Raw genomic sequence first — 20,221 nt, forward strand, 5'->3', positions numbered from 1 at the left:
TTTCCTGCACCAGTCTTTCTTTACAGGAAAGACAGAAGGAAAAGAACAGGAAATAGATTTCAGTTTCATTCCTGCATCATTCCAGGGTACACTCTCCAATTAAACTGTACACAGGAAAATAATGTTCAGAGAAAAGTAATTTAAAAAGTAAATGCAGAACTTGGGGTCACATCAAGAGGAAAGTCATTGTACTTGGTCCTCAATGACTCCACTTCTTAAAAAGTAATTTCACATTGCAGTTACAGGCTGCCCTGATCATGACATTGTGCTATTCCCAGTACACACAGATATGTGCAATATTGAAAACCATCAGTAAAAATAATAAGTTCTATCTATTTACAAATGAATTAAGAAAATCCATCTGCGCATCTGAGAGTGTTTCATCTAAAATAAATAGGGCCATAACATTCATTCTTACAAGTGCTCCTCTACTGTAGCTATCGTCGCAGTTAAAAGAAAAAGTTCTGTCAGTAAGAAGTGACCTTGTGCATCGGTAAAAGCAAACTTCAACACTGGCAGAGAATTGAGGAAATAATGATAATGAACACTGGTATTACTCAACCAAACATCTGGCAGACAAGGGAGAAAAGGTACCAAACATAATGTTACCTCAAGGACAAAAATAAAGGTGAAAATGACGGATATTGTTGCCAGAGGAACTGTAACGGGGTTGTCAACATCCCACTGTAAGATAGAAAGAAAGCAAATTCTTAAGTGTGTATTCATTTATATTGTACAAAGGTAGCACTTAATTTTCAAGAAATGTATTTGTCCATTTGTTTGAATTTTACTGGGATGGTACCACCCCACTGGCTCAAACATCAATGAGTGGAACATACAGTCCCCACTCTAACCCTGCAGCAAGTAAATGCTGGGAGCACAGTCAATTGCTTTAAGACGTGACTTGTGTTCCTGTTTGTGGAGGAAGTCCCTCCTTAGAGAGCTGCTGGCCAATCGGAAGACAGACAGCTCGGTAGACCCAGCAGCGCCAACCCAGAGCGGTGGCCACTAATGGGACAACATGTGGAGCCACTGCATTGAGAAGATGGAGTCAGAGGTCTTGGTTGGGGGGCTAGTGGGAGCTGACAGCTTGAGGAAGCTTGGGGAGGGCTAAAGGTGAGGGGTGATGTAATGAAAGGTGTTGGGTACCACAGATTGCTATAGGTGGCATCCCCCCCGCCCTGGATTGCACAGCTAATGCTGCTGGACTTTCTACATGACACTAGCTTCCCCATGACATACTGGATGTGGCAAGATGAGGTCCTAAGGAGGCAAGTTATTGTACCAAAGATGTTGAGCCGTCTGAAGCTTCCCCTGGGTCCAATAATATTTCAGACCTATTGGGTTGGGTTAGTAGGTGCATGGGAACATGAACTCCACCCTCAAACCCACCAACAGGGAATGTAAAATCCATCCCATTGTGTCTAAATTATAAGGTGAAAAAGCCTGCATTTCTATAGTGTCTGGCACAAATGCAGGATCGTTTCAAAGGTCATTACAGCCAAGAAAGTACATACTTTTGAAATGCTGTCACTGTTGTAACATTGGAAACACAAAAGCTGACATGCGCACAACCAACTCCCAACAACAGCAACGATTGGAAAATCTGTATCCTTGTATGTTTCTTAAAGTCGCTCAAGGGATATTGGGGCATCAGGCAAGGACAGGATTTACTGCCATCCCTAATCGTCCATTGTGAAAATGGTGGGCAGCCACCTTCTTCAACTTCCTCCCTGAAAACACTGTGGGTGTACAAGAGGAGTGGCCAGTGTAATTTCAACTAAAAATTCCAGTAAGCCTGACATTGGTTGAAGAATATATGCTTTAACCCTCCAACAGCAAAGCACTCTTTCTGTGCTGCACATGGCGGCCTGAAATTTGTGCTCAGGCCTCTGGAACTGGATGTGAACCCATGGGTCACTCAGCCATCGCTAATATCAAACACAAGCTGGCCTGGCTACAAAGAACACGTTTGTTTTGCTCTATGTACTCGATGAGTTCGGACCTTGCTCTCTGGCAGCTCAAGTACACGCAGATACACAAAAGGAGTGACACAGAACTCACAGGATCATTGCTTCACAAACCCATGTCAATTTGCAAAAAGAATGACAAATGGACCTTAATGCAGACACGGTCAATTGCTGTCCTTACCTTCAATGAAAGCAGCACTGATTGGGCAAGGACGAGGACTGCAATGCTTCTCTTGAAGAATGGGTGTTGGGTTATATCATACATTTTAGCTCGGAAGCCACCATTGTCTGGAAAACAAAGCCCAATTAAAAAAAAACTTACAATAAGGCTTTTGACAAGATCTCACATGGCCAACTGGTTGAGAAGCTAAGAGCCCATGCGGTCCAGGGTAATCTTGCAAATTGGATCCATCACAAACAGATATTGCTGGAAAAGCTCAGCAGAGAAATCAGAGTTAACGTTTTGGGTTGAGCGACCCTTCCTCAGAACTGTCTGGCCTCAGTTCTGAGGAAAGGGTCATTCAACCCGAAACGTTAACTCTGATTTCTCTCCACAGATACTGCCAGACCTGCTGAACCTTTCCAGTTATTTCTGTTCTTGTTTCTGCATCTGCAGTTCTTTCGGTTTTAATATTGGATCCAAAATGGGCTGAGTGGCAGGAAGCAGAGGCCCAGTTCAGGTTTCTTCCTGCCCCAGCTTCATCTCACCTCTTCAACATTATCCTTCTATTCCTTTCTCCCTCATTTTATCTTTATGCAGCTTCTCCTTAAACATGCCCAGACTATTCATTTCAGCTGTACTCTCACCACTCTCTGTGTGAGGAAGGTTCTACTGAATGCCCTACTGGATTTCTTGGTAACTATTTTATAATGATGGCACCTAGGTTTTCTTTGTCTCACAAGTGGAAACAGAACGCTAGATTTTCTGAGGAAAGAAAATCTCTCACAGATTCCCACGCTGTCCTTCTTTATCACAAAACAAAAGAGGGCCCCATTTCTGACAAGAGATTCCCATCACGGCACTTTCAGAAATGCTGAGCCGTTCTTCCAACCTAATAGGTCACCGTTAGTACAGAACAGCCAGAGGGAGGCATATAATGTCCCTTTTTTCACAGTAATCAGTTGATGTATTCAGCATTTTGGTGGTCTGACATCACAGATAGTCACTTTGACAGCTCCTGTGAAAGGGTAAGTACGTAAGGTCATTTTGATATTAGAATGCAAAGAAGGTAGGATGCCAGGTGGGTAGGTGGTACAGTGCCAAATAGGTAAAGTGTGAGGTGGGTAGGGGATTGGGTCGCAGGGGATAGGTGCCGGGAAAGTAGGGTGATAGGTAAGTGATGGTAATTTTTGGGAAAAGTCAGGGGTGGGTGGGAGATAAAAGGTCAGGCCCAGGACAGAGGTATCAGGGTTCAGGGGGTTATTCAAGGTTTGAGGTGTGGGTGAGGGGTGTGTCATCAGGCTCTGGTCTGGGGTTGAGTGGGGGTTGGTTGAAGGAGGGGTGGGGTGTGAGTCCCAGGGTTGTGGAGGGTGGGATGAGGTTATGTCAGAGGGTGTGTATTTTTTAAATTCATTCACAGGATGTGGTCCTCGTTGGCTAGGCTGGCATTTAATGCCCATCCCTAATTGCCCAGAGGGCAGTTAAGAGTCAATCACATTGCTGTGAGTCTGGAGTCACACGTAGACCAGACCAGGTAAGGATGGCAGTTTCCTTCGCTATAGGACACTGATGAATCAGAAGGGTTTTTCTGATAATCGACAATGGATTCATGACCATCATTCAGACTCTTATTTCCAGATAGGTACTGAATTCAAATTCCACCATCTGCTTTGAACCCAGGCCCCCCAGAACATTACCTGGGTCACTGATAACAATCCAGTGATACTACCACTGGGCCTTCATGTGTGTGTGTGTGTGTGTGTGTGTGTGTGTGCGCGCGCACACGCGCTCGCATATGTGCATGCTGAGTCTAGCAATGGATGACAGAGGTTTTAGGTCCTGTGGGGGTGGGGGTGCATTGGCTTCCTAGACCCAAGCATAGAGACAGAGTATTGGGTCGTGACGGTAGTGGTGTGGGGGAGGGGTGGAGTGTGTAAGGGGTCTGTAGGAGGTGTAGATGGGGGGTTTGTAGTTTGACTGGGGGGTCAGTTGAATACTTACTCAGGAGTTAGACCAGGTATTTAATCATCTTTTCTTGAGTAACTATTTAATTAAATTCAGTTGAATCCTCCAAATTCTCCACTTTAAACATGTACTTCCAGAAGGTTTCAGACACATGAGAATTCCCAGCAGAAAATGTAGTTTCCCTGGCAAATCCTTCACAGCCTGCTAGGATGGGGATTCCACAGGATGCCTGTGTGTAATTCCCATCCGCACTGCCATTCTCTCTGCATCTATTTGATCACAAATATCCGTGATTTTAAAAGCATTGAGCAGATATCCCAACTCTCCTCACAATTGATTTTCAAGAGAAAAGTTATGTTTGTCCTTTCCTGACAGGAAAAGCATCACATATCTGGCTTCATCCTTGCAAATATATTTTTATTCCACGTCCCGAAGGCTTTTCTACTTCTTTTATAACAAGGACACCTAAGTTATCAACCATAAATTTTTAATTTCAGAAATAAGCCCACGGCCCTCATTTCACATTCAAGCAGAACTTGTCTCTTTCTTTGAAACGGTAGAGATTTGTTGAAACTATAACGTGAACACAGTTTCTGAACAATATAAGATTTACTGGCTAGTAAAAGAAAAATGGCAAAAGGAGAGGGTGAATGAATTAATCTGTACACATGGTATAATTTCCAGTTCCAAAATTGTTTCACCAGCAGGTATATCTCAATTCTACTTTTGTGACAGATAGAATCAAGCAAATCGTGTTTAGAATTCTCAGCTTCTTGTAAACACACGATAAAGTTTAAAATCCTCCTGCTACAAACTACTGAATGGCTTGTATTCAAGTCATCTCTTCCTTTAAATCTCATCATATTTCAAATGATTTATTTTTTAAAATGGATGTGGACATTGCCAACAAGGCCAGTATTTGCTGCCCATTCCTAATTGCTCTTGATCTGAATGACTGCTAAACCACTTCAGAGGGCAATTAAGAATGAACATGATTGTGGGTCTGGAGTCACCTGTAGGCCAGACCAGGTAAGGACGGCCTATTTCCTTCTCTAAAAGGGCATTAAAGAATCAGTTGGGTTTTTCTGATAATTCAGATTACTTTTCAATTCCAGAAATACGAAATGAATGTAAATTATATCAGCTGTCCTGGTAGGATTTGATCCTGTGACCTGACAGCATTAGAGGCCTCTGGACAATTGATTTTATGACATTACCACTATGCTGCCATCTCACCCTTAATTTATTTAGATACCACCAAAGTTCCATTTCATAATGCAATGGGCAGATTCTGAATATCACCAAGGGAATTGGGAATTAACTAACTAAATTAGGAATTCTCCCTAGCGGCACTGTGGGTGTATCTACACTACATGGGCTGCAGCAGTTCAAGAAGGCATCTCAAAACCACTTTTCCAGGGGGTAGTTAGGGATGAGAAATAAAAGCTGGCCTTGCAGTAATGCCCACATCAAACAAAGGAATTAAAATTAAACAATTAAAGCTAAAAATGAGTTTTGGTGGTGTTAGTATTTGAAGTGTTTACTTGGAAAGTAGGTGTAATTACATTTTCGCAGCAAACCCTAAAGGAATCAATCCATTGAAGTAGTGAGTTCAAACATAATTCTTTTTCATGCATGATATATAAATACGGTACGTAAATGACAGGAATATCTAAGAAAAGTTTATGTATTACACTGCGTAATTGCAGGCAGCTATTATTGTACCAAATTTGTAAACATCTCCCCAACAAGAAGGGCAGCACGGAGAGCAATATACAAAATTACAATCTATTGGCCCAGCTTCTGATCTGATCGGAGTTTTAATTATATGGATCTTGGTGGAGTTATGTGGCTCTTGAGTTAATATCTTCTTACATTGCCCTGTGTCAAATGTTGCTTTCTACTTATTCAGCGAAACATCTTGCGTTGTTTTACTATGAAAGTGTTATGTAAATGTAAGTTATTGCTGTATGGCGCTATATTCCGCACAACTTGCCAGAGGCATAGTGCTTCTTGAGGTGCAATAACCATGGATAAAGGAAACAACAACAACTTGTCTAATACTAGGAGGCATGCATTAAAGGAGAGAGGGAGAAGGTTCAAACGAAATATGAAGGACAGATTTTTTACACAGTGGCATGAGTCTGGAATGCGCTGCCAGGGGTGTTGGTGGAAGCAGATACAATAGGGGCATTTAAGGGACTTTTAGATAAGCACATGAATACACAAGCAATGGAGGGATATGGACCAAGGGCAGGCAGAAGGGATTAGTTTGGTGTCATGTTCGGCACAACATTGTGTGCTGAAGGGCCCATTCCTGTGCTGTACAGTTCTACATTCTAACTTAAAGTCGAAAGCATCCCAAGGTACATTACAGAGTAGGAGGTCAAGAAAGGAGATTAAGATTGTAATTCACATGGTTACTTATGAAAACTGTAGGATAAAACAGACAACTGATTTGAAGAAAAGGGACTATTCTTTGGTTAATCTGTGATATTATAAATTCTCCTGTGTAAATTCAAAAAGATTTGAAGGTGTTTGAAATGTTTTCTCAATTAGACTGAAAAGAATCTACCAGGACGAGCTGCAAGGTGCAATGGTTGGGCTATCTTTAATCGACTTTTCAAATCCTCCCACCTCCTCTGGTCTACAGTCAATAAGGCAGTGCCCTAAAAAAGAATCAGACCAGAACATGAATTCACAGATCAGTACACGATGAAATACATTTTTCATCTCAATTAAGATTAGTTGGATCACTGTACACGAATGCTTTGCCAATCGATATATACAATAAATTTTAATTATAGTGCAAAGTAAACTAAATATAAAGATCCAATGGAAAAACACAAGGGTGTGATAGACTTCCTAAAGTGATGCATTTTTTTTCATTACATTATGCAGCATCAGAATGGTAGCAATAACTTTGACATTTGATCATTGATGGGTCTAAGAGCTAAGAGAACTGATTGTGCCACGGGTTTTATGAAACAGAATGAAATCAATTCCTTATCTTGCCATTTTATTTAGTTTGGAAACCATAGAGGTTGAGCCAGGAAGGGAGTTCCTAAATAGCAGCCACCAAAATTACCTTATTTTCATTGAAATTAGCAATGACGACTCCAACGAAGAGAGTCAGTCCAATCATGCAGCCAAGGAACACAAAGACATGGATGTAGATGCCGTGAATCTGGAGAGAGACAGTTCAGAGTTAGATACAGTGACATGGGCTTTGTGTTAACAATAACAGTGAGGCTATCAGCACTCATTATTAAGAAGTAAATCGAACACAAATTCCAGAATCTGTACACTTACAGTTAAAGACAGAAATCAGGAAGTTGCTTTCCAGTTTGACTGGATCTACCACAGTTTTGCTGTAGTGGTACCTCCTTGGTAGATGGATTATGGGTGTGGATCTTTCAACTAGTTACCTAGTAACTGTGCCAGAGAAAGTTGGGGCTGATACAATTAAGCATGAATAATTTTAGCTGTGTAGCAAGTCTTAATTAATGCCAAAACAGACTCTCTGGCCCTGAAAATATAACTTAATAGGAATGGCATCTCATACCTTCTGAATATAAGTATTTTACACTATTAAAACAAATTAAATGCTCTAATTTTTTTTAACCCTTGTATTTCTTTTGCTTAATGTCATCTATCTTTCCCTCTCTTTACTTCACTTTGTGTTCCTGATTTAAAAGGTTCAGTGTTGCATGCCTTGCTTGTACATGCAACAGATATTGTGTAGAGGGCGTCGCATTGAACAGGAACACTGAATGTCATAAATTGCTAATCAAAAGCGCACAAAGTTGAGACAGTTGCTGATGTAATGTGTCGGGAACAATGTTCCTTTGCCATTCATAAATTCTGGGCAGATGAGCCAAAAGAACACAGCAAATAGGAGCAGGAGTAGACTGCATGGCCCCCAAGCTAGCTCTGCTATTCAACATTATCCTGGTTGATCTTCGATCTCAATTTCATTTTCCCACCCCATCCTCATATCATTTGATTCCTTATTATCAAAAAATCCCTCAATCTCAACCTTGAATATACTCAACAACTGAGCATTAACAGTTTTCTGGTGCAGGAAATCCCAAAGATTCACATTCCTTTGTATGAAGAAATGTCTCCTTTTCTAGTCTTACACGCTGACCCCTTAACCTGAAAGTCTGGGCTCTCCACCTAGTGGAAAAAGCCTGGCAGCATCCACTTTGTGGTGCCGCTTAGAATCTTAAACATTTCCTTGAGATCACCACTTATTCGCATAAATGCGAATGAGACACATTCTAAACAACCTCTAATCAAATGATAAACCCCTCTCTAATTATTTCAGAGCCGCTTTCCCCTCCTCCATTTCTGAAGAAGGATCCCGACCCGAAACGTCAACTTTCCTGCTCCTCTGATGCTGCCTGGCCAGCTGTGTTCCTCCAGCTCCACACTGTGTTATCTCTGACTCCAGCACCAGTAGTTCTTACTATCTCTGACCCTCATGTCCCATCAGTTTAGTGAACCTTCAATCACCATCTTGAAGGCACATAACTTCTTTAGATGGGGAGACCAACCTGAACCAAATTCTCCAGGTGTGGTTCCACAAAAGCCCTATACAACTGTTGTAAGACCTCCTCGCACTTGTCCTGAAACCCCACTTATTTTCCTTCTTTCTTAACACAATTACTTTGAAATGTTAGAAATATATGCTGCAGTGCATTCTTACTGGGCCCACTCGGTGAATGATGACATCCCTAACCTCCACCCAGCCTTTTAATGACAGCACTTCGAATAGAGCCAGCAGTGCACTTCCAACATTGTCAAAATTGAAATTACGTGGGTTGGCCCTGGAAAACACAGAGACATTATTATTATAAATCCATGATCTAATTATCAAGAAATTATCCTGACTCTTTAAATAGTAACTGGCATTGATATAATAAAACATCTGAAGCTACTTCAGAGATGTTTACGATATGTTAACAACACTTGCTGTGAACTGGGATATAGAAAGCAAGAGTCTTAGACAAGCTTGTGTTAATGGAGAGTGGAAAATTAGAGACCGGCTAGGAGCCTGGAGGTAACGAAGGTAAGGAAGAGTGTTTCAGCAGCAGTTGAGCTGACGGAGAAGAGGAGAGGAGATGGCTGATGGATGGAGGTGAATTGACGGAGATGATGTTGGGTTAGAGGCTTAAGTCATGGTCAAGTAAGACGGTAATATGTGAATGGTCTGGTTCAGCCTCATACAGCGGCCAAGGAGAATGGTGGCATTGTTAGCGAGTAAACAAAGATTGTTGCAGGACCCAACTAGCAATGGTTGACAGCTGTTGCAGTGTATCGATACGGTACCAAGAGGATATTTTAGTGCCAATCATGAATTTCAAGTTAGTAGAAGACTTCAACAGCAACTTGTCTTTCCTTGGCACTTTTGCCATTGTAAACCATTCCAAAGGTGCATCACAGGACTTTATAAGGAGATCTATACACAAATGCACTAAGATTCAGTCAATGAAATAGGTTTTAAGAATACACAACAAGGAAGAGAGACTGACAGAAAGACAGAGAGATTTAGGGCTGGGGTTCTAGACATTAGGACACAGAAAGCTGAAGACATGATTGTCAATGATTGAGCAATTAACACTGGGGATGCTCACGATGTCAGAATTGGAGAAACGTGGATATCTTGGAGATTCTCTGTATGGCTACATGTGGAGGGATTTGAAAATGAGGATAAAAATTCAGTACTCCACCAATGAGATAGAGACCAGATCATCTTTCTCAGTGTGGGCTGATTGAGGGATAAACGTTGGCTAGGACACCAGTAGGAAATTCCCTGTTCCTTTTCAAAGAGTGCTACGGAAACATCTGCTTCCACCTGAAAGGGGAGACTGGGACTTGGATTAACATTTCATTCAAAAGAAGCCATCTCTGACGGGGGGACACTCCCTCAGCACCGCACTTCACGTTAACTTTGATTTTGTGTTCAAGTGCCTAAAGTGAAACTCGAACCCACATCTTTTGACTCAGAGGTCACCATAAGCAGTTGCAACCTGCCCCAGTCAGTTATAACCCGGCAGGGCCAATATATAAAGAATCAAGGGCTGAATCAATCTTGATTAACTCCATGGCAAGGTATTCCCACAATCAGTGATGTATTTTAACATTTGTCTAATCGAAGAGTAGCTGAAGCAAAGACAAAATCTTGTACTTTTTCTGACATTCACAATAACCAAGGCCTCAGGATCAGCAGTGCATGAGTTCAGTTAAATGCACCTGGAGAAACATCAATGGCTCTACTCTAATCCCTCAGCTTCTCCAAGTTATTTTAAACTGTACCTGTCGGGTCAAATTTTAATCATAATCCGCTGTCAGCTGTCTAGCTAATGATCCAGGATTGCTCCTCTCAGAATATTCCTCAAGAGAATTTGTTGATCACAAGCTAATCCTAATATTTCTTCACGTTCTGCAAATCATTCCTTACCTGGGAAGGGTGGTCCTTTGCCAGGTGTCATGCACATCAGAAAGTGATTTGCGAAGGTGGGAGTATTCATTTTATAACAAAAAACAACAGGAAGGAGATTCAGTTGAGGCATGTGAAGTTATAAAAATGTTTTTGTACAGTGAATATGGCAGGTGGGGAGCCAAAGGATACAGATTTAAGCAAAAGAATGACAGGAGACAACAAACACAAATTAACACAGAATTATATGGTATTTGGGGCACAGAAACGGGCCATTTGATCCAGCTGCTTGGTGTTGGTGTTTGTGCTTTAAATGAGCTGCTTCCCACCCTTCTCAATCTCACCTTCCTAACATCACCTCCAATTTGTTTCTCCCTGTTTATTTAGCTTCCCCTTAAATGTATCTACACTACACTATTGACTACCATGGGAGGGCGGTGGTGTAGTAGTCATGTCACTGTACTAGGGTGATCTAGATCCTCAGGCCAATGATCTGAGGACATGGGTTTGAATCCCCACTCAGCAGATGGGGTAATTTAAATTCAGTTAAGATCTGAAATAAAAGCTTGTCTAAGGTGTCCATATGGCCACTGTGCTGATTCATTAATGCCCTTTAGGGAAGGAGATCTGCCCTCCTTGCCTGCCCTACATATAACTCCAGACCCACAGCAATGTGGCTGACTGCTCTCTCAGCAATTAGGAATGAGCAATAAATCACAGAATCCCTACAGTGTGGATGCAGACCATTCGGCCCATTGAGTCTACACCAACCCTCTGAACAGGTTCCCATCAGACCCACCCCCTTACCTTATCCCCGCATTTCTCATGGCTAATCCAGCTAACCTGCACATCTTTGGAATGTGGGAGGAAACCCATGCAGACACTGGGAGAATGTTGACCTGATGGACCATAGTGCAAGATCTTTATCATCCAGCAACATTCTCTCACGAAGGTATTCATGTTAGCTAACTCCACCACGGCCTCAGCTCACTGGCTGCTAAAACCCTCATCCGGGATCCCTCCAGACACAACTCCTGGCTTGCCTCCTATTTACCGCCTACTGTAAACTTCAGCTAATCCAGAACGCTATTACCTGTATCAGTACATAGTGAGAGTTGGCAGATAATGCTATCACATGAATAGCATATCCATGCCAGATCCCATCACCTGAACATTGAGGCAAGGACACACCCAGCAGGGGATACCAGTTCGTGATGAACATTGGGAATTTTGGCTGATTGCCACTTCCTCTCCAGCTATCTCTGGAAAAAGCTGTGATCAAACATCTGCACACTTTGGCTTCTGGTCGAATAAAGATTACACGGGTAGTGAAGAGTGAAAAACATTCACAATGTTGAAGTTTGAATGGATCATAATGATCAAGAAAAGAACTGAACAGGTTAGGCATCTTTACTGGACTTCAAAGAGATGGCTGGAGGATGATGGAATACAGGCCTGATACAGATGATGCTTCCACTTGAGAGCAAGTCCAAAGTTTAAGTATAGTGTGCTCACTAATAAATCAACTCAGAGTTTCAGGAGAAACTTCTTCTTCAAATTCTTCAGTGGTAAGAAAGAAAAACTTCTAAGTACCTGAGATGAACAAGATGGTTGTATTAAGGTGAAGTTAAATCCAGGAGGAAGAGATGGATATGACGATTGGGTGAGATGATATAGAGAGGGAGGGGGTTCATATGAAGCATCAACATCTGAATTGATGAGTTGGACCATGAGTTGCTGAAGTACAAAAGATTAATCTTAAAAAAACTTAAGTAAGTAACATTTTACTGCTCAGTGCCTCACAGACTATATAGTGGCATCAATTACCGTGTTTGTAGGATTATCTACTCAAGAATTATATACTGCACCTTGTCACTACTTGGAACACAACCTACGCAGGTCTTTGCATTCATCCAGTGATGAACTCTTAAACATCTCCTATTTCTATTGCTCTACTATTGGTGGCTGTATCTTCAGTTGTCTAGACCCTAAGCTCTGGAATTCCCTTCCTAAACCTGCGCACCTCTCTTTCTTCCTTTAAGATATTACTGAAAACTTCCTTCATTCAATAAGTTTATAGTCTCTGCCCTAAGACCCTAAGACCTCCTTATGTGGTTCAAAGTCAAATTTTGCCTGATAGCACACCTGAGAAGCACTTTGGGATGTTTTACATTACAGGCGCCTTATCCATTTGTTGTGTTTGATCATGCAGAGTACTGCAGGGATAGGAACAGAGTGTGAGTGGGCAGAATTTCATAAAAAAAGGAATAATGTTAGGGCTGGCATTTCAGATGTCATTGCACATTTCCCATGGCCAACAAGACAGCATTTCCAGATCCTTCAAGTGGAACATATGTCTATCCTTCCACCAGAGTCAGTACTCCACACAGAAGCCAAATAGGGGAGAAGAAAGTACGTCAGAGACATTTTTTCAATTGGCTTATTGAAATGCCTTATAATCTGGAGCAGAGAAGGTTACAGGCTTTGATACAGTAAATAGGAAGCTTCTTCCACCAACAGCAAGGTTGGTAATTAGAGGGTACTAGAGAGATTTAAGAGTTTTGGAAAAAGAGTCAGGGGGAGGATAGAAACATTTTGCTGCATCGAGTTGTGATCTGGAATGTACTGCCTGACAGGGTGACAGAAAGAAGTAACTTTCAAAAGAGATAAACACTTGAAGGGAAAGATTATTTTGCAGGGCTGTGGGGAAAGTGCAAGGCGACTAATTGTTTTGGTCTTTTGAAGAGTTAGCATCGGCAGGATGGACAGGTAGGCCTCCATCAGTGCTATCTGATTCTGTGCTTTAAAGGAGATTGATGTCTAGTCAGCGACATAATTGTTCTTCAAAAAGTGGAAAGTTCATTGTGACTGCCTGGAAGATTTAATGAACGAGGTAAAACCAACAATTTTGTTTTAAGGAGATGAGGTGGTGTATGGATGAGGGTGTGCAGCAGATGCAGTCTACCTGGATTTCAGTAAGGCTCTTACAAGGTTATGCATTAGCAGACTGGTCAAATAAGTAGGAAACCATGGAATCTAGGGTAATTTGATAAATTGGATCCAAAAAATGGTTTAGTGGCAGGAGCTGGAGGTGAAGGTCAAAGGTTGATTTTATCATTGGAAGCCTGTGTCCAGTTGCCAAGGAGGTTTTGATGAATGTGTACAAGATGCTAGATAAGCCACAACCAGAGTACTGAGTGCAGTACTGGTCATGACACTGTATGCAATAGAGAGGGTGCAGAGGAGATTCACCAGGATGTTGCCTCGGCTGGAGCTTTTCAACAATGAAGAGAGACTAGAGAAGCTGGGGTTGTTTTCTGTACAGCAGAGAAAGCCAGGAGGTGGAGGGGGAAAACCTGATTGACATGTACACAATGATTAGGGGCATAGAGAGGGTAGATAGAAGAAACATTTTCCCTCAGTTGTGGGATCAATAACCAGGGGCACAGATTTAAGATAAAGGGCAGGAAGTTTCGAGGGGATTCTTTTTTTCACCCAGAAGGTGGTGGGTATTTGGAACTTGCTGCTCGAAAGGATGTTAGAGACAGGAACCCTCAAACATTTAAGTAGTACTTTGACGAGCACTTAAAACATCATAGCATAGAAGACTACAGCCCAATTGCTGGGAAATGGGACTACAGAAGATGGATGTTTTATGCCTAGTATGGACATGAGGGGCTGAAGAGCCTCCTTCCATGCTGTAAGAGTCAATGATAGAAGTTCCAATTAAAGTCTGCATTAGCAAATTCCCTGCTGTGTGGATAGCACTTACCAAATTGACCTTTTTATTCAAGCATTGCTATGTCAATGCCATTTCCGGATGCAATTTATTTATTTTGTTTTTTTCTTGGAACTTACCAAACTCGAGGCACCCAAAAGCCTGGCTTTTTCTCACCCGCTTTTAACTTCAGATTGAGATCCTTTGAGACGCTGACATTGATCCTGAACATGCCATGACAAAGTTCCTAAAACCCACAAAATGCCACAAGAACCATTTGCAAGACGTTTGATTATTTACTTTCAAAATTGTAAAGAAAAGTTTAAAACCAGATAAAACAATGGAGGTAGGTAATGTTAAAATAAAATAAAGAACTGCAGATGCTGAAGGTCTGAAACAAACAGAGAAATTGCTGGAGAAACTCAGCAGGTCTGGCAGCATCTGTGGAGAGAAGCAGAGTTAACGCTTTGGGTCCAATGACCCTTCTTCAGAAATGATAGTAGCTAGGGCACAGTGGTATATAGGCTGATGAGAGGGCGGTGGGGGAGGGGGGGTTATGGGTGGTTTGATGGATGAAGGAGTGATCGAATGGAGGCCAGAGAGAGAGAGAGAGAAAGACAGTTAGGCAGACAAAGGGATGGTTGGTACTAAGCCAGGGAGGAAGCAAAGCTAATAATGGGGACCATGCGTAGATGAAAATGTGTTGCCTGTGCTGAAAGCAGCCCATGTGATGACAGAGCCTGGGGTGTGGTGGTGGGTAAAGTGTGTGGAAGGAGGTGTCCAGGCCCTAAAGTATTGAACTCGATATTGCGTCCTGAAGGCTGCCGGGTTCCCAAGTGGAAAATGAGGTATTGTTATTCCAGCTTGCGCTGAGTTTCGCTGGAGCACTGCAGCAAGCTACAGACAGAGATGTTGGCCAGGGAACAGGGTGATGTGTTGAAGCGGCAGGCAACCGGAAGTTCAAGGTCTTTTTTACTGATATCATACAGTCCGTAAAAATGTCTCCTAACTTCCGGTTGCCCTGCCACTTGCCTGCTCTGTCATCACATGGGCTGCTTTCAGCACAGCCAACACACTTTCACCTACGTATGGTCCCCATTTTTAACTCTTCTTCCTCCCTTGATTAGTATCATGCATCTCTTTGTCTGCCTACCTGTCTTTCTCTCTCTCTCTCTGGACTCCATCTCTACCCATTCGTTCACTCCTTCCTCCTCTTCCCCACCCTCTGTCATCAGCATAAATACCACCTTTTCCCAGCTACTATCTGTTCTGAAAAAGGGTCACTGGACTCAAAGCATTAACTCTGCTTCTCTCCACATGCTGCCAGACCTGCTGAGTTTTGCCAGCAATTTCTGTTTTCATTTGAGGTATGTAATAGCTTTAAAAAAGACCATTCAGGTATTATTCATTTCAAAAATATCCTTTCTCCCAAACATAAAATGATAGAAACGGTTCCCAAAGTTGAAAGTTGGGTTGTTCATGTAAACACAATTTGCCTGCGAGAAGCGACGGGCACTGTAATGTGCTGGTGGTGTGACAGTATCTGCCAGATATTGCAGTGGGGTTTGAGTTCAGGGCCAGAGGACAGAATCTAAAAATTGGAGCCAGATTTTTAAGAATAAAATTGGGTGCATTTCCTCACACAAAGAGTAGTGGAGGTTTGGGACTCTCTTCCACAAATTGCAACGGATACTGGATCAATGGTCAAAATGTAAATCTGAGATCTGAGACCCTTGTTGCCAAAGGTATGAATAAATATGGGCCAAAGGTGGATATCTGGAGTTAGTTCACAGATCAGCTACGATCTCACACGAAATAGAAGTAGGAATAGGCCATTCAGCTCATAGACCCTGCTCCAGTCCTTTCAATAAGATGATAGCTGATCTGATTATGGCTTTAACAGTAATTTCTTGCCTGTCCCTCATTATTCTTCACTCCCTTGTTGTTCGAAAAACATGTCTAACTCAGCCTTGAATATATTCAATGATGTAGCCTCAATGGCTTTCTAGGGAAGAGCATTCCAAACTATCAACCTCTGAAAGAAAAAAAATTCTCATCTCTGTTTTATGAGACCACCCATCCCGTTATCTTTAAATTGTGAATCCTCATTCTAGATTCCTCCACAAGTGGAAACATCCTCTTAGCATCTACCCTGTCAAGCCCTCTCAGAATCTTACATTTCAATAATATAACCTCTCATTCTTCTAAAATTCCAATAAATTTGGCTCAACCTGTTCAATTCTTCCTCATAAGACAGCTCTGAATCAGCCTAGCAAACAGTCTCTGAACTGTTTCAAATTTAAGTATATCCCCCTTTAAGTACGGAGACCAAAACTGTTGTAATCTCACCAATATCCCATACGACTGCAGCAAGACTTCCCTGCTTTTGTATTCCATCCCCTGTAACAAACACCAACAATCTGCCTACCTCATTAAGTGTTGTACTTGCATGCTAATTTTTTTGATGCATGTATAGACACCCAAATACAGCATTCTGCACTCTCCCACCATTTAAAACATATTTTGCTCCTTCTATTATTCTTGTCGAAATGGATAACCTCAAATTTCCCACATTATACTCCATCTGCCAAATGCTTGTCTACTCATTTAACTCAGCAATATCTCAGCAGCTAGTGGAATGTATTTGGTGATCTGTTTCTGTGTTCCTAGGTAAGCGTAAACATCATATTTGCTACTTTAGGCTTTGCTCCATGCAACTTGTTATCTTACAGCATTTATAGGGAATTAGAAGTGTTTAACATAAAAGATAAGTGGACCTTTCCTAACTATTGTCTGTACTTGGATTCAGTGCACCCAAATGGAGGTGCAAACCGGCGCAAAAAACAAAAATAGTTACGTTTAAGATGTTACAAACAGCAACATTGACATTGAGGTGAATACACTTGACTTTCAATTCTGATGAAAAACCCTTGACCTGAAATGTTAACTTTTTTTCTTCCATTGTTGTCTCCTGAACTGTTGAATATTTCCAGCGCTATTAGTTCTTGTTGCATGTGATTACTTGTTCAGGTACAATGGGTAAATGGCTTCCTCCTGCCTGTATCAATCTAGAACTGACCACTAGTTTCAAAGTCGATATTTTAAAAGGTGGGGATTGGATAGAAATAAATAAGCCATGAACCTACCATGAGAAAATCAGTAACTCACATAAAAAAAATTGTCATCAATATCATGGCTTAATCATTAAAAAGAAATATTTATGGCTGATACAACGAAGTTTTAAAAGGACATTATAACATATAACCATCATTACATAACAGAAGTTTTGTGACAGAGGAATTAAGTTTGGTTGATATATTTTTACAAAAGAAGAGGCACAAACCAGCTCTCCATCTCTGAAAGGCATCACCAAGGAAGGTTGTAGAAATTATCCAAACAAGGGGAAGCCACAAAGTCATGAGATGAGGTGAGAATACTTGGCAAGGAATGAATATAGAGTGTTTTAGCCTGGATCAGTGACAAAGCAATTACATTCACTGAAACTCCAAGAAGCAGATGGGACTCAGTGGGGCTCCCCTTTGCTAATGCTAGTGTGGCATGTCTATTCCTGTTCTTCATTAATTAAAAGGGATGTCTTTCTGGGCTTCACTCAAACATCAGCTTTTTGAGAAGTAAGATGGTAATTAATGAGTGACATAGCACACAGCACTAAAGACATCCCAGAGATTCACAATGGGGCACATTGCAAATTGGCTAGTCCTGGAAGTTTCAATTCACTGACTTGAAAAGTTATACATTTCAACAAGTTTAAAGAGTACCGTAGACAATTAGCCAATTGAAGCATCAAAAAAAGAGAAAGATCGTAACTAAATATTAAACATTTTTTTGACTCGCAACAAGCTTAATAGATGATAGCTTGAATACAAACTGCCAGCGTCTGCTTAAACTCCATGTTTTAATCAACTGAAAAGAAATAGCTTCAAAGATTTTATTTTGCCATATCATGCCCATGGGAAACAAACTTGATGAGCTCAAACAAATTCAAAGTCAATGAAGAAAGATGGACTTAGATTATCAGTTTAATGATGATAAATCTCTTACCTGTCGGGTGATGTGTGGGTCATTGCACTTTGCAAGTTTTCCAGCAAAAAGCTGCACACCAAAGCTTGCAAAAACAAGCATCAGCGTCAGCAGAAGGATTGAAACCTGCAGGAAGAGAAGTTTTCCAGTGGACCAAAAAGTGAATTTCATGGTTTCAAAGTCAGCTCAGTATCAAACCTAACTTTCACAGTGAATTGGTTAACATTTATATTGAATTAAATCAGATACACAGCATGTTCAGCACAACGAGTCCATGCTGGTCTTTTACTCCACTTGCGCTTCCTTCATCTTGTCTCAGTTAAATCTACCATAAGATCCTTCACTTCTGCCCTGCTCATGCGCTTCTCTAGTTGCCCTTAAATGCATCTACAACATTCACTTCAAGCATTCCCTGTGCTGATGGGTTCCACATTCTTACCACTCACGTATTCAAAATTTTTCTCCTGAATTCTCAGTTGGATTTCTTGGTGACTGTCTCACATTGCATGTGATTACTTGTTCAGGTACAATGGGTAAATGGCTTCCTCCTGCCTGTATCAATCTAGAACTGACTACTAGTTTCAAAGTTGATATTTTAAAAGGTGGGGATTGGATAGAAATAAATAAGCCATGAACCTACCATGAAAGAACCAGTAACTCACATAAAAACGAAAACATTGTCATCAATATCATGGCTTAATCATTAAAAAGAAATATTTATGGCTGATAAAAAGAAGTTTCACCATCACTACATAACAGAAGTTTTGTGACAGAGGAATTAAGTTTGGTTGATATATTTTTACAAAAGAAGAAGCACAAACCGGCTCTCCATCTCTGAAAGGCATCACCGAGGAAGGTTGTAGAAATTATCCAAACAAGGGGAAGCCTTTAGTTATGCTTTCCCCAAAACCGGAAACATTCTCTCTGTATTCACTCTATCAAAGCTTTTCAGCATTTTAAAGGCTCCTATCAGGTCACTCTCACTTAAAAAGATTTGCAGATCTATGAGAAAGAGGAGGGAGGCAGTGGAACTTCTTGAATGGCAAAGAGCTTGCACAGGTACAATGGAGCCAATGGCCTCCTTGTATGCAGTAAAAACATATCAGATAGGGCTAGAAGTAGCATATTTGGCCCTTCAAGCCCACTCCATCATTCAATGAGATTACAGCTTAATTCCACTTCCCTGCGCATTCTCCATATTCCTTGATTCTCTTGGTGTCCAAACATATATAGATCTCAGTCTTGAATAGACAGAATGACTGAGCATTCACAACTCTCTGGGATTGAAAATTCCAACAATTCATCACCCTCCGAATGAAGCAAGTTCTCCTCATCTCTATCTTAAATCTCAACCTTTCATCCTGAGTTTGGCTATGACTAAGAATCTGAATTCCCTAGTTCTAGATACTCCAGTCAGGAGGAACAATACCTCTGCATCTACACCGTCAAGCTCTCTCAGAGTTTCGTATCTTTCAATGGGATCACATCAGAGGTACCATTCTGTAAGCTGGGATTCTGATATACGACTCTTCTTACTGTTTGCAAAAGACTCAAAGACAACCAGAAATAAAAGAGACAGACGACTCCTTGAGATTTCTTGTCCTGGATGTTCGATTGTGACATTTCTCGGGAATCATGAGCTTAGATTTTGCTTGACCCTCTTATGTTTGAAGAGGGGGCGGGGGCATGTAAAACAGGACAATGCCCCAGTTCACCACCTTCCCAGCCGACCCAAGCTCACCTCTGTAACATAACAGGTGGGCTGCTGGGTGCCACAACATTAGCTTTTAAATGGACAATTAAGGCCAATCAGCTTGTTTCCAAATAAAAAACCAAGAGAACTGCGGATGCTGTAAATCAGGAACAAAAACAAAGTTGCTGGAAAAGCTCAGCAGGTCTGGCAGCATCTGTGAAGGAGAAAA

The 20,221-nt window shown here is 41.4% G+C and overlaps 1 protein-coding gene across 1 annotated transcript in view; it reads right to left on the reverse strand.

Moving 5' to 3' along the window:
* Positions 1-20,221, reverse strand: part of LOC109914955 (sodium leak channel NALCN) — a 67,605-nt gene that overhangs the window by 24,306 nt on the left and 23,078 nt on the right. Inside the window, exons 11-17 of the mRNA XM_048598412.1 lie at positions 18,321-18,425; positions 14,399-14,505; positions 8,807-8,927; positions 7,184-7,282; positions 6,671-6,764; positions 2,152-2,258; positions 610-684 (exon numbers count right to left, since the gene is read on the reverse strand). Coding sequence (XP_048454369.1) covers positions 610-684; positions 2,152-2,258; positions 6,671-6,764; positions 7,184-7,282; positions 8,807-8,927; positions 14,399-14,505; positions 18,321-18,425 — 708 coding nt within the window. The remainder of the gene's footprint in view (positions 1-609; positions 685-2,151; positions 2,259-6,670; positions 6,765-7,183; positions 7,283-8,806; positions 8,928-14,398; positions 14,506-18,320; positions 18,426-20,221) is intronic.

Source organism: Rhincodon typus, chromosome 6, assembly GCF_021869965.1.
Source record: "Rhincodon typus isolate 14 chromosome 6, sRhiTyp1.1, whole genome shotgun sequence".
NCBI classification, from domain to species: domain Eukaryota; kingdom Metazoa; phylum Chordata; class Chondrichthyes; order Orectolobiformes; family Rhincodontidae; genus Rhincodon; species Rhincodon typus.